Source organism: Rattus norvegicus, chromosome 5 (genome assembly GCF_036323735.1).
Source record: "Rattus norvegicus strain BN/NHsdMcwi chromosome 5, GRCr8, whole genome shotgun sequence".
In the NCBI taxonomy this organism is placed as follows: Eukaryota; Metazoa; Chordata; class Mammalia; order Rodentia; family Muridae; genus Rattus; species Rattus norvegicus.
Genome location: NC_086023.1, coordinates 38,783,486 through 38,798,837, shown reverse-complemented (window position 1 = coordinate 38,798,837; position 15,352 = coordinate 38,783,486). Strand labels below are relative to the sequence as shown.

The following is a 15,352-nucleotide window of genomic DNA, read 5'->3' as shown; positions in this document are numbered from 1 at the left end:
TCATTGTTCAATCATAAATGATTTAAGTATGCAGTTTAATTCATTGAGGTATTGCTTTAAAATTAATTATATATAATGCAAATATAATTTTCTATGGTATTCCTAAAATTGATATGGTACCATAATTTTTATTGGGGTATTCAAAAAGACCTTACCAAATGTAATTTCACTGAAATCACAAGGCTCAAAGAACTGTTTCATACTTTTTTTCCATTAGGATCACAGACTTGGAGTAACTAAATGAGAAGGAATCTTATTGTAAAGTTTTGAGCTCTTATCTCTGCTAGGATTTGAGTGAAGATGAAGGAAAGCAGGTAGATTTGACACAGTAATTAGTTTCCTATTGCTGTGATTAAATGTCTAAGGAAATCAACTAAAGGAAGAAAGCTTTATCTTGCTCCTAGTTTTGAAGGTCTATGATCAAGTAGTTGTTTTGTCTCAGGTCTCTGATGATTGTGATGAGTATATGCTAGAATAAAGCTGCTTACACCAAGGTAATGAAAAACCAAACATAGGGACAAAAATATATACTTCAAAATCATCACCCTAGTGACCTACTTCTTCCAACTAGAACTCACCTTTGAAATTCCCAAATAATCCACTAAGTCATGAAATTCGTCCACTGTTGAGTTACCACCCACCCCAACTATGACAAAAGTTCATGGGCACCGAGATTTTAAAACATAAGCTTGGGGATTATTCTTCCTATCCAAATCATAATTGTTTACATATAGTTCATGCAAGAAGATAAGGGTTGACTCCTGAGGCTGCAGAGCGGAGGAGACCACCAACACTGCCCACCCCTGCCCACATCCCTGGCCCAAGAGGCAACTGTATAAGGCCTCTGGGTTCCTGTAGGGGAGGGCCCAGGAGCGGCAGGACCCCTGCCTGAGACACCACCGGAACCTGAAGTAAACAGACCGGATAAACAGTTCTCTGCACCCAAATCCCGTGGGAGGGAGAGCTAAACCTTCAGAGAGGCAGACACGCCTGGGAAACCAGAAGAGACTGCACTCTGCACATCCAGACGCCAGAGGAAAACACCAAACGCCATCTGGAAGCCTGGTGCACGGAGGCTCCCGGAAAGAGCGGCGCAGATCTTCTCGGTTGCTGCCACAGCGGAGAGGACTTAGGCAGTACCCCACGAACAAACTTGAGCCTTGGAACCGCAGGTAGGACCAACTTTTACCCCGCAAGAAACCTGCCTGGTGAACTCAGGACACACAGAGGCAAAATTCCTCTAGGACCAGGCACTTCCTGTGTTTACCGGAAGTCCCACACCCGCGGATCCTGGCCCGCAGCAGCTCTCTGCTCCCAAACCCCGTGGGAGAGAGACCTCACCGCCTGATCAGGTGGGCACTCCTGAGGCTGAAGAGCAGAGGAGACCACCAACACTGCCCACCCCTGCCCACATCCCTGGCCCAAGAGGCAACTGTATAAGGCCTCTGGGTTCCCTTAGGGGAGGGCCCAGGAGTGGCAGGACTCCTGCGCCTGAGACACCGCCGGAACCTGAAGGAAACAGACCGGATAAACAGTTCTCTGCACCCAAATCCCGTGGGAGGGAGAGCTAAACCTTCAGAGAGGCAGACACGCCTGGGAAACCAGAAGAGACTGCACTCTGTGCACATCCAGACGCCAGAGGAAAACACCAAATGTCATCTGGAACCCTGGTGCACGGAGGCTCCCGGAAAGAGCGGCGCAGATCTTCCCAGTTGCTGCCGCCGCAGAGAGGACTTAGGCAGTACCCACGAGCACACTTGAGCCTTGGAATAAGGTAGGACCAACTTTTCCCCTGCAAGAAAACTGCCTGGTGAACTCAAGACACAGGCCCACAGGAACAGCTGAAGACCTGTAGAGAGGAAAAACTACACGCCCGAACGCAGAACACTCTGTCCCCATAACTGGCTGAAAGAAAACAGGAAAACAAGTCTACAGCACTCCTGACACACAGGCTTATAGGACAGTCTAGCCACGGTCAGAAATAGCAGAACAAAGTAACACTAGAGATAATCTGATGGCGAGAGGCAAGTGCAGGAACCCAAGCAACAGAAACCAAGACTACATGGCATCATCTGAGCCCAATTCTCCCACCAAAATAAACATGGAATATCCAAACACACCAGAAAAGCAAGATCTAGTTTCAAAATAGTATTTGATCATGATGCTGGAGGACTTCAAGAAAGACGTGGAGAACTCCCTTAGAGAACAAGTAGAAGCCTACAGAGAGGAATCGCAAAAATGCCTGAAAGAATTCCAGGAAAACATAAATAAACAAGTAGAAACCCATAGAGAGGAGACACAAAAATCCCTGAAAGAATTCCAGGAAAACACAATCAAACAGTTGAAGGAATTAAAAATGGAAATAGAAGCAATCAAGAAAGAACACATGGAAACAACCCTGGACATAGAAAATCAAAAGAAAAGACAAGGAGCTGTAGATACAAGCTTCACCAACAGAATACAAGAGATGGAAGAGAGAATCTCAGGAGCAGAAGATTCCATAGAAATCATTGACTCAACTGTCAAAGATAATGTAAAGCAGAAAAAGCTACTGGTCCAAAACATACAGGAAATCCAGGACTCAATGAGAAGATCAAACCTAAGGATAATAGGTATAGAAGAGAGTGAAGACTCCCAGCTCAAAGGACCAGTAAATATCTTCAACAAAATCATAGAAGAAAACTTCCCTAACCTAAAAAAAGAGATACCCATAGGCATACAAGAAGCCTACAGAACTCCAAATAGATTGGACCAGAAAAGAAACACCTCCCGTCACATAATAGTCAAAACACCAAACACACAAAATAAAGAAAGAATATTAAAAGCAGTAAGGGAAAAAGGTCAAGTAACATACAAAGGCAGACCTATCAGAATCTCACCAGACTTTTCGCCAGAAACTATGAAGGCCAGAAGATCCTGGACAGATGTCATACAGACCCTAAGAGAACACAAATGCCAGCCCAGGTTACTGTATCCTGCAAAACTCTCAATTAACATAGATGGAGAAACCAAGATATTCCATGACAAAACCAAATTTACACAATATCTTTCTACAAATCCAGCACTACAAAGGATAATAAAGGGTAAAGCCCAACATAAGGAGGCAAGCTATACCCTAGAAGAAGCAAGTAACTAATCGTCTTGGCAACAAAACAAAGAGAAGAAAAGCACACAAACATAACCTCACATCCAAATATGAATATAACAGGAAGCAATAATCACTATTCCTTAATATCTCTCAACATCAATGGCCTCAACTCCCCAATAAAAAGAAATAGGTTAACAAACTGGATACTCAATGAGGACCCTGCATTCTGCTGCCTACAGAAAACACACCTCAGAGACAAAGACAGACACTACCTCAGAGTGAAAGGCTGGAAAACAACTTTCCAAGCAAATGGTCAGAAGAAGCAAGCTGGAGCAGCCATTCTAATATCAACTAAAATCAATTTTCAATTAAAAGTCATCAAAAAAGATAAGGAAGGACACTTCATATTCATCAAAGGAAAATTCCACCAAGATGAACTCTCAATCCTCATCTTCGGTTGGTTTATATACAAGTGTGCAATTTCTAGGCTTGAAAGTAAAATGATGCTATCTGGTGCTAGATAGAGGAGCCTTATTTTTCATTATGGCAGCTTGCTATTTTTGTAACATGGTGATTTGGTTGAACACAATAAAGTACTGTAGTAACTGATCTCCCCTTCTTCCTAGATGAGTGAGGACATGATTAAATGTTGATGTCAGCATCCTTGAGCATATTCAGATGAGCTTCTGCTTCTGTTGAAAAGGATGCTGTGTTTGATGGTGGTCCGAAGCTTTGAAGCACTACTTGGCATCTCCTTCCTTGGAGGTCTCACTGTTTAAACATAACAGATTTGATAGCTTGTTGGTAAGGTGAGGTCCAGCTTGTCTCCACTAGGTCATCTTCATGTGAATCCGGTGGTTATACGGTTTTGTTTTAGGGATATTTCATTTTTTTAATAACGGTTTTAGCTGACATTCATGGAGAGAATGAGTCCTTAGAACTGTGCCACTAGTGAAAGGAAATCCTGTCTAGAGTATGTTTCTTTACAAAGCTGTGTCACACCATCCTTTGGGCCCTCTGCTGGAAAAGTAGAATCAAGTCTCAAATAATGCCTTTTAAATTGTATCCTCTAGTATTATAGATGTAGGACAGTACTGTATCATACCTCTGTGGATGTAAAATAGCTTGTACCTGCTTTATGATACGTAGTAGTGACCGTGCTTTATCAGAGCTGTTTTTAATGATGTTGCTCAGAATGTTTTCTTTCCAGATGATGATTGAGAAGCTAATCTAAAAAAAAAATGGTGCCAGGTACCACAAGAGTAACAGACCTGTGCTGTTTTCTCGGGTTTTGTTTTTTTACTTTTTTTTTTTAATGGAGTGTGCTGGATGTCTCTACAGTTTTGTTCAGATGACTGCAGAACCTGGAAAAGCTGTTGCTGCTGTTGATGCATAACACACTGCTATTATTGGTCTTTTTATATAAATAAATATATATATATATATACAGATATATAATTTGAATTTTTTGAAACTTTAGCTGTGCTGTCAACTTTGGAAAAAAGTATCCCCGTTTACTGTGTTGAGTTGGCACTGTACAGAAATTAACAGCCATATTGGTCTAGAAATGTTGAACTTAAGTTTTTTCCATTTGTACAGGGGTAACACACTGTATTAAATATGTAAGGTCTTATCTACGTGGGTTTGATTACAAAAACTAATAAAGTATTCTCTAAATTTAAAAAAAAAAGAACTATATTGGGATAGCAGACAATCCATGAAACATCAAAGCAAGTAACAATAGATAAATTTGTACATTGCAATTAATGTTAAGCAATTAGTATATTATTATATATTTTAACAAATGTCTTGTAACTTTAAAATATGTGTATGAAAGTACTACTAGCATAAGCAAAATTTGTTCTCATAGAAACAGATTTTATTATTGTTCAAATCTAGTAGAACTAGTGTTAAAGAAACAGGGTTAAAAAGCTATAACTCAGCAAGTCGAAGTGTTTGCTAAACTACCTGAGTGCAGTTACCATGAACTAAAATGTCAAAGGCGAAAAATGACTACAAGTTTTCCTATGAGCTCTCTATACCCAAAATCAAGTAATAAAACATTATTTTAAATACTAATTCATTTATGTATCATTCAAAAACTATTGGGCATCTTTTAGCTGCTCCAAACCATTCTCGGGACTGTAGACTTCTCATGGAGCACAGGAGGAGGAATCCCATGCAAGTTACACTGTAGTGAGCAAGGACCAGAATTATGTGATTCTTGTGGCTAATCTTTAGTGTTGATTTGACTGGATCTGGAAGCACCCTAAACACATTACTATGGGCATTTCTGTGAAGGTCTCTCTAGAGGGATTTCACCAAGAAGGATAGATCCATTTGAATGTGCTTGGTACCTTCTGTTCCATAGAATTATCCTAGACTGTTGAGTGGAAAAAGGAAAAACCTAGCTTACCATCATTATGCATCTGCTTTTGATTGTTGACCACAGATACAATGTTAGCTTCCACCCCACCCTCCTGCCTTGCTTTTATCGTCCTGATGTATTGTATTCTTCAAACCATGAATAAAATGAAACTTTCATTCTTAAATTGCTTGTCAGGTGGTTTGCAACAGCAACAAAACAAGTACCAAATAAAGTGATCTATTGGGAAGAAAAAAAAAAAGAAGATAAGGGTTTTGTTTTGTTTTCTTTTGTCCAAATTTGATACCAGTATTTTTTATTGCACACATAAAGTTATTGATATTGTTCTAGTGTGCTGTGCTAGCTAATCACTTGTTGGAAAATAATAATTAATTTAAGACACGTTCTATGTCTGAATATTTTTCTGTAGAAAATGTGTAAATGTATGTATAATTAGGTCATGACATGAGACAGATTTAAAACTCTATATTGGAATTCAGAATATTCAAGTTACTTTATAAGTTTTGCTGAGTAAAACTGAATTAAAGAGTTTGCTGAATAGGTTCTAGCAATGGAGACTGATGGTAAAGCTCAATGTTAGAGTTCTTGTTAAACACACATGGCCATCTCAGCTTGATCATCAGCACCACATTAGAAAAACCAAAAGAAAGAAAAAAGAAAGAAAGAAAGAAAGAAAGAAAGAAAGAAAGAAAGAAAGAAAGAAAGGAAGGAAGGAGAAGGGAAGGGGAGGGAAGAGAAGGAAGAAAAGAAGAAATGAAAAGAAAGAAAGAAACAAGCAAAAAAAACAAAGAGAAAGGAAGGATAAAGTCTACAAGCATGATTGTAATTGAATATGCAAATTCCTGCAGCTGGGAGCTAGTGAGGAATATGATATAATTGAGTCTGGATTAGCCAATAATGAATTCCATTTTGTTGCAGCTTTCAGCTTTGGAGAGGCAGATCTTTGACTTCCTCGGCTTCCAGTGGGCACCCATTCTTGGAAATTTCCTGCATATAATAGTTGTCATATTGGGTCTGTTTGGAACCATTCAGTATAGACCACGTTACATCATGGTGGTAAGTTTTTTTAATTGGTTATTTCATTTATTTATATTTCAATGTTGTCCCCCTTCCCAATCTAACCTCTGCAACCCTCCCATCCCATCCCACTCCCCTTTGCCTATTAAAGGGTGCTCTACTACCTACCCTCCCACTTCTGCCTCACCCTTTTAGCATTCTCTTATGCAGGGCATCAACCCTCCACAGGATCGAGGGCCTTCCCTCCCAGGCAATTCTCTGCTACAGAGGTAGCTGGTGCAATGGACCCATATACTTTGGTTGGTGGTTTAGTATCTTGGAGCGTGGTGTGTGTGTGGTGGTCAGGAGTCTGTTAGTTGCTATTGTTGTTTTTCATATGGGGTTGCAATCCCCTTCAGCTCCTTCAGTCCTTCCTCTAAAACTTCCCTTTGGGTCTTGGGGCTCAGTCTGATGCCTGGCTGTATCTGCATCTGTATTAGTCAGGGGCTATCTTCACTCTGTTGGATATTTCTGCTAATCTCATCTTAGTTGAGTGAGAAACCTCTCACTTCCCTGGTGTCTGGAACTTTCTAGTGGTTTCCCCATTCCCCACCCCCACTACTACATATTTCTATTCATTTTCCTGACACTCTGAATTTCTTTTCTCTCTCTTCCCATACCTGATCCTGCCTTCTCTCCCCTGCCCCTTCCCTTCTCCCTCATAGGTCCCTCCCACCCTCTACCTCCCATGATCATTTTTATTCCTCCTAAATAAGATAGAAGAATCCACATTTTGGTCTTCCTTCTTGTTAAGCTAGATATGGTCTGTGAATTATATCGTGGGTATTCCAAGCTTTTGGGCTAATATCCACTTATCAGTTGTATACCATGTGTGACCATTTGGGTCTGGGTTACATCACTCAGGATGATATTTTCTAGTTCCATCCATCTACCTGCGAATTTCATGAAGTCATCATTTTTAATAGCTGAGTAGTTCTCCATTGTGTAAAATGTATCACATTTTCTCTATCGATTCTTCCATTGAAGGACATCTGTATTCTTTCCAGCTTCTGGCTATTACGATTAAGGCTGCTATGAACATAGTGGAGCATGTGTCCTTGTTATCTCTTAGGTACATGCCCAGGAGTGGTATAGCTTGGTCTATTTCCAGTTTTCTGAGGAACTGCCAGATTGTTTTCCAAAGTGGTTGTGCAAGCTTGCAATCCCACCAACAATAGAAGAGTGTTCCTCTTTCTCCACAACTTCTCCAGCATCTGCAGTCTCCTGAGTTTTGATCTTAGACATTCCGATTGGTGTGAGGTAGAAGTCTCAGGGTAGTTTTGATTTGCATTTGTCTGATGATTAAGGATGATGAAAATTTTCTTTATTGGCTACTTGGCCATTCAAGTTTCCTCAGTTGAGAATGCACCCTATTTTTAATAGGGCTATTTGGTTCTCTGAAGTCTACTTTCTTGAATTTTTTTATGTATTTTTTATATAAGTCCTCTATCAGATACAGGGTTAGTAAAGATCGTTTCCCAATCTGTAGATTGATGTTTTATCCTATTGGTAGTGTCTTTTGCCTTACAGAAACTTAAATTTTTTGAAGTCCCATTTGTCAATTGTTGATCTTAGATCCTGAGCCATTGGTGTTCTGTTCATAAAAATTTCCACTGTGTCAATGTGTTCGAGTCTCTTTTCCATTTTTTTTCTATTACGTTTAGCCTTTCAGGTTTTATGTTGAAGTCCTTTATACACTTCAACTTGGGATTTGTACAAACAGATAAAATTAGATAAATTTGCATTTTTCTACATTCTTGAAGTTGAACAAACACAATTTGTTAAAAACTCATTCCTTTTTCCACTGGATGGTATTGCATTTTTTGTCAAAGATCAAGTGACTATAGAAATGTGGGTTCATTTCTGGGTCTTCAGTTCTATTCCATTGATCTACCTGTCTGACTCTATACCAGTACCATATGGATTTTATCACTATTGCTCTGTAGTAGACCTTGAGGACAGGCATGGTGATACCCCTCCCCCCAGTTCTCTTATTGTTGAGAATAGTTTTAGCTATCCTGGGTCTTACTTATTCCTGATGAATTTGAGAATTGCTCTTTCTATCTCTAAAAAAATTGTGTTGGAATTTTGATGGAGATTGCATTGAATATGTAGATTGCTTTTGGTAAGATGTCCATTTTGACTATGATAATCCTGCAGAAACATGAGAATGGCAGATCTTTCAATTGTTTGAAGGCTTCTTCAATCTCTTTCTTCAGAGACTTGAAGTTCTTGTCATGAAGATCGATCACCTGCTTGGTTAAAGTCACACCAAGATATTGTATATTATTTGTGACTATTGTGTTGGGTGTTGTTTCTTTAATTCCTTTCTCAGCCCATTTATCCTTCACGTAGAGGAAGACTACTCCTTTGTTTGAGTTAATTTCATATCCACTCACTTTGCTAAAGTTGTTTGTCAGCTTTAGGAGTTCTTTGGTAGAATTTTTGGAGTGGCTTATGTACACTATTATATCATTTGCAAATAGTGATATTGTAATGTCTTCCTTTCCAATTTGTATCCCTTTGTTGCCTAATTGCTCTGGCTAAAACTTTGAGTACTATATTGAATATATAGGGAGAGAGTAGGCAACCTTGTCTTGTTTCCCCTCCAAACATAAGGTGTTGTACTTTGCAAAGGATTTTTTAGCATGTAATGAGATGATCATGTGGTTTTTGTTTGCTTTGGTTTTTGTTTTGTTGTTGTTGTTGTTGTTGTTGTTTACTTTGAGTTTCTTTGTATAGTGAATTATTTTGATGGATTTTTGTATATTGAACCATCTCTGCATCCTTTGAATGAAGTCTACTGGATCATGGTGAATGATCCTCTTGATGGATTAAGTGTGCAAAAATTTTATTGAGTATTTTTTCATAGATTTTCATAAGGGTTTTTGTCTGAAGTTCTCTTTCATTGTTGGATCTTTATGTGGTTTATGTTTCAGTGCAACTGTGGAATTGTAGAATGAATTAGATAGTGTTCCTTCTGTTCCTATTTTGTGGAATGTTTTGAGAAGTATTAGTGTTAGTTCTTCTTTGAATGTCTGATAGAATTTTTCATTAAAACCATCTGGTCCTGTGGTAGGGAGACTTTTAATAAATGCCGTTATTTATTTAGGGTTTATGGGACTGTTTAGATGTTTTATCTGATCATGATTTAACTTTGGTACATGCCTAAAATTCATCCATACCATTTCATCTAGATTTTTCCAGTTATCTTAAGTATAGGCTTTCGTACTAGGATCTGATGATTTTTTGAATTGCCTTAGTTTCTGTTGTTAAGTCTCCTTTTTGATTTTGTTAATTTTGATACTGTTTCTGTGCCCTCTAAATAGTTTTGCTTTGTTGATTCTTTGGATCGTTTTCTTTGTTTCTACTTGGTTGATTTCAGTCCTAAGTTTGATTATTTCTTGTAGTCTACTCCTCTTGGGTGTATTTGTTTCTTTTTGTTCTAGAGCCTTTAGATGTGCTGTCAAGCTGCTAGTGTATGCTCTCTCCAGTTTCTTTTTGGAGGCACTTGGAGCTATGAGTTTTCCTCTTAGCACTGTTTTAATTGTGTCCCATATGTTTGGGTATTCTATGCTTTCATTTTTGTTAAATTCTACAGTCTTTCTTTTTTTATTTCTTCCCTGACCAAGTTATCACTGAGTAGAGAGTTGTTTAGCTTCCAGGAGTATTCTGGCTTTCTGTTGTTTTTGTTGTTATGGAAGAACAGCATTAGTCCATGGTGATCAGATAGAATACATGGGATTAATTCAATCTTCTTGTATTTGTTGAGGCCTGTTTTGTGACCAATTATATGGTCAGTTTTGGAGAAGGTACTATGAGATGCTGAGAAGAAGAACATTCTTTTGTTTTAGCGTGAAATTTTCTGTAAATATCTGTCAAATACATTTGGTTCATAAGTTCTGTTAGTTTCTCTGTCTCTGTTTAGTGTTTGTTTCCATGGTCTGTCCATTGGTGAGAGTAGGGTGTTAACGTCTCTCACTATTATTGTGTGGTTCAACGAGTAGTTTGAGCAAATGTGGGTACCCTTTCATTTGGGGTATAATTGTTCAGAATTAAGAGCTCATCTTGGTGGATTTTTCCTTCAATAAGTATGAAGTGTCCTTCCCCATATTTTTTGATAATTTTGGTTGAAAGTCTATTTTCTTGGATATTAGAAGGGCTACTCCAGCTTATTTCTTGGGACCTTTTGCTTGGGAAATGTTTCCAGTCCTTTACTCTAAGGTAGTTTCTGTCACTGAGGTGTGTTTCCTGTATGCAGTAAAATACTGAGTCCTGTTTATGTATCCAGTCTTTCAGCTTATGGCGTTTTATTGGGGAGTTGAGTCCATTGATGTTGAGATATATTTATGACCAATAATTGTTGCTTCCTGTTTTTTGTTATTAGATATGGAATTACGTTTGTGTGGTTCTCTTTTTTTGGGTTTGTTGTGAGAAGATTAATTTCTTGGTTTTCTAAGATATAGTATCTGACCTAGTTTTGGAGTTTTCCTTATATTATCTTCTGTAGGGCTAGCTTAGTGGAAAGATATTTTATAAATTTGAATTTGTCATGTAATCATGTTGGTTTCTCCCTCTATGGTAATTAGTGTTTTGCTCGGTATAAGAGTTTGGGCTAGCATTTTTGTTCTCTTAGTGTCTGTATGACATTTTCCAAAGATCTTCAGGCTTTTAGAGTCTCTGTTGAGAAGTCTGGTGTACTTCTGATAGTTCTCACTTTATATGTTACTTGCCCATTTTCCCTTACCCCGTTTAATATTTTTTCTTTGTTCTGTTCATTTGGTGTTTTGATTATTATGTGACAGGATGTAACAGGAGGATTTTCTTTTCTGGTCCAGACTATCTGGCATTCTGTAGGTTTCTTGTACACATATGGACATTTTTTTTAAGTATAGGGACATTTTCTTCTACGATTTTGTTGAAGGTATTTACTGGCCCATTAAATTGGGAATATTCTCTCTTTGATCTTTTCATTATGTTCTGAATTTCCTGGACCTTTTGGGCTAGAAGTTTTGCAAACACTTTGTATTTTTTTAAGTGTTGTGTCAATGTCCTTTGTGGTATCTTCTATACCTGAGCTTCTCTCTTCTATCTCTCTGTATTCTGTTGGCGATGCTTGCATCCGTGACTCCTGATCTCTTTCCTAAGTTGTCTGTCACCAGAGTTGTCTCCCTTTGTGATTTCTTAACTATTTCTTTTTCCATTCTTAGATCCTGGTTACTTCACCTGTTTGTTTGTGTTTTCATGTATTTCTTTGAGGACTTTATGTGTTTTTTCTAGAAAGGCTTTAACCTGTTTTCCTGGGTGCCCTGTATTTCTTTAAGGGTGTTATATCCTCCTTAGGGTTATCTACCATCTTTATGAGTTGGAATTTGATATCAGAATCTTGCTTTTTGTTAGGGTATTCAGGACTTGTTGTGGTAGGAGAATTGGGTTGTGATGGTGCCATATGGCATTGGTTTCTGTTGCTTATGTTCCTGTTCTTCCCTCTGTCCAGCTGGTTATCTCTTGTGTTATCTCTTGTATTAACTGGCCTTGCTGTGTCTGACTGGAGCCTGTCCCTGCTATAACCCTGGTTATGTTGGGTCTCCATGGGTCAGGCTGACTCTGGGTGTGGGATGGGGTCTGGAGTGCCTTATCTGTGAGCCTGGCTATGACACAATGCCTGAGAGTCAAGCTGACTCTGGGTATGAGCAGGGTAGCTGGTCCTGGAGCATATCTGCTCCTGTGTGTAATAAGAATCAGAAGGAAAGTATATCTCTGGAAGGGTAGCAAGTCCTGTGTCTTCTGGGTCCCAAAGGGGGTCTCAGGTCAGATATTTGGGCTTTGAGGGGAAACTCACCTGTGAGCTTAGTGGTGTCAGAACTCCTGGGGCGTCATGCTATCTTTAGGTATGGATGAGGTGGGGGATGAAAAGTATTATTCTTGTGTCTCTTCATATAAACACTATGATCTTTCTATTTAAAAATGAAAAATGAATAAAATAATTTGTGAGTATTTTAAGTGACCTGGTATTTCTGCTCTTCCTTTTAAATTCTCAATTTCGGAATAAATCTATATTTGTAAAATAGAAAATTCACAGAACGATTCACCTAGAGCAAAGCCATGCTCACAGTCTAAGCTGACAGAGTCAGTCATTGTATAATGAATTTAAGACACAGTTTAGATAGAGTAGGAGGCTTGATGAAACACTTGATGCTATAATGAGACTTAGTATATATTCGTAGTCCATCAGTATACTCAGGTACCATTAATATTCAATGAAAACGCCACTAAGTATAGAAAGCAAAAAATCTAGCACAATGATTTAATAATTGAACATCATAACACACCATTTTCATTAACATAGGATATTATAACTGCATGAATACAATGGTGTTTGGTAACTCATATTTTTTTTTGTTTCCAATTTGTTAAAAAACTGAATGTCAAGATACAGTTCAATCACTTATCCATCTTGCAAGGTATGCCAAGCATGGCCAGCCTACTGTGTTGCAGGGCACTCATTGAGATGCACAGTGTGGCCTACATGGAACTGATGACATTCACAGTATTTAGTTGCCATTCCTATAAAAAAAATAAGCCAACAATATAGGCCATTTTTATGGGAAGTAATGAATTTTAATAATGAAAATTACTGTAATTAGGCCTATCATCCTCTAAGATTACAAAATATACCATAGATTTTTTTCAGCATTATGAATTTACCACATTTGAAAAAAATGACTTAAATTATTTATCTTTAGATTTTGTTAAATCTAGCTTGTTTACAAATTTTAAAAAAACATCACTTGCTTTGAAAAAATATACCAGTTACATCACTGGAATATCAAAATATACCTTGTGTTATCATTCTTCATTTCATAGAAGTAAAGACTTGGAAGTTGATAAGGAGTAAAGAGTACTTGATGTTCCTTCCTCACTTTGCTATGGGTCTAAACAATTCCTGGTCTACTGTTGAAAATCATCTGAGCTATCATATGATTAATATAAAGAGATTTCCTGGGGATAGAATATGTGATAGGATGCCTTAGTAACTGCAGAATAGCAAGTTATTGGTTAAACTTTAAGTAGAAGTAATGTCAAGTGTTTATTGCTATTGTTATTCTATTAAGATCCCGGGACCAGACAGGTATATATAGAATGATGCTGTAGGTATCTGTTGGAGACACTGTTCAGTTCTGATTACTTTTATACTCTAAATGTACCCTTTCTCCATAACTACTGCTTGATTTAGGTTTCTGCTATATTTATTCTTTCTTTATGATTTTTAATAAATATTTTATTTACATTTAAAATGCTATCCCCTTTCCAGTTTCGCCTTTAGAAAATCCCTATCCCTACCTCTTCCCCCTGCGTCTATGAGGGTGTTCCCTCACCCACCCACCCACTCCTGCCTTCCCACCCTGGCATTGAGCCTTCACAGGACCAAGGACCTCTCTACCCATTGATGTCTAACTTCATATGCATCATATGCTTCATATGCAGCTGGAGCCATGGGTCCCTCCATTTGTACTCTTTGGTTGGGGATTTAGTCCCAAGGAGCTCTAGGGTATCTGGTTGGTTGATGTTTTTCAGACAGGTTGCAAAACCCTTCATCTCCTTCAGACCTTTCTCTAACTCCTCCATTGGGGACCCAGTGCTCAGTCCAATGGTTGGCCACAGGCATCTGCCTCTGTATTTGTCAGACTCTGGAAGAGCCTCTCAGGAGACAGCTATATCAGGTTTCTGTCAGCAAGCACTTCTTGGCATCCACAGTAGTGTCTGGTTTTGGTATCTGCACATGGGATATATCCCCAGTCTCTGGGTGACCTTTCCTTCAGTCCCTTCTCTACACTTTGTCTCCATATTTCCTCTCATGAATATTTTGTTCCCCCTTCTAAGGGGGACTGAAGCATCCACACTTTGGCCTTCCTTCTTCTTGAGCTTTATGTGGTCTTTGGATTACATCTTAGGTATTCAGAGCTTTTGAACTAATTCCATGTGTGTTCTTTTGTGACTGGGTTCCCTCACTCAGGATGATATTTTCTAGTTCCATTCATTTGCCTATAAATTTCATGAAGTTATTGTTTTTAATAGCTGAGTAGTACTTCATTGTTTAAATGTAGCATATTTTCTGTATCCATTCCTCTGTTGAAGGACATCTGGGTTATTTCCAGCTTCTGGCTATTATAAATAAGGCTGCTATGTACATAGTGGAGCATGTGTTCTTGTTATATATTGGAGCACCTTTTGGGTATATGCTCAGGAGTAGTATAGCTGGGTCCTCATGTAGTACTAAGTTGAATTTTTTGAGGAACTGAATTTTTTGATTTCCAGAATGGTTGTTCCAGCTTTCAATCCCACCATCAATGAAGGAGTGTTCCTCTATCTCCACATCCTCACCAGCATCTGCTGTCACCTGAGTTTTTTTATCTTAACTTTTCTGATGGTATGAGGTAGAAACTCAGGGTTATTTTGATTTGCCTTTCCCTGATGACTAAGGATGTTGAATATTTCTTTAGGTGCTTCTGAGCTATTTTGGTATTCCTCAGTTGAGAATTCTAGTAGTTTCGTGTGAAGTGCTAGCCTTTGTCTTTCCCAGTGTGTAGTTTCCACTTTCCTAAATTATTAGCTAAGAACTCTTATAGGCTCCCTAAATGGTTAAGATCAAGAATATTCCTGATCTCCTGACCAAATTTATGTATAGCTCCTATTTTCTCTTCCTTCCCTTTTACTTCCTCTTCCTCTAACTTCCTTCTTTCCATTCATCATCTCCTAAGATTGTTTTTTCTTTTCTTTCTTCCTTCCTTCCTTCCTTCCTTTCTTTCTTTCTTTCTTTC

The 15,352-nt window shown here is 38.4% G+C and overlaps 1 protein-coding gene across 3 annotated transcripts in view; it reads left to right on the top strand.

The window, feature by feature from the left end:
* The window catches only part of Nkain3 (Sodium/potassium transporting ATPase interacting 3), a 696,335-nt gene that overhangs the window by 308,073 nt on the left and 372,910 nt on the right, over window positions 1-15,352 (top strand). For all 3 annotated transcript variants that reach the window (XM_039110792.2, NM_001109540.2, XM_063288441.1), the window contains exon 2: window positions 6,393-6,530. In XM_039110792.2, coding sequence (XP_038966720.1) covers window positions 6,393-6,530 — 138 coding nt within the window. The remainder of the gene's footprint in view (window positions 1-6,392; window positions 6,531-15,352) is intronic.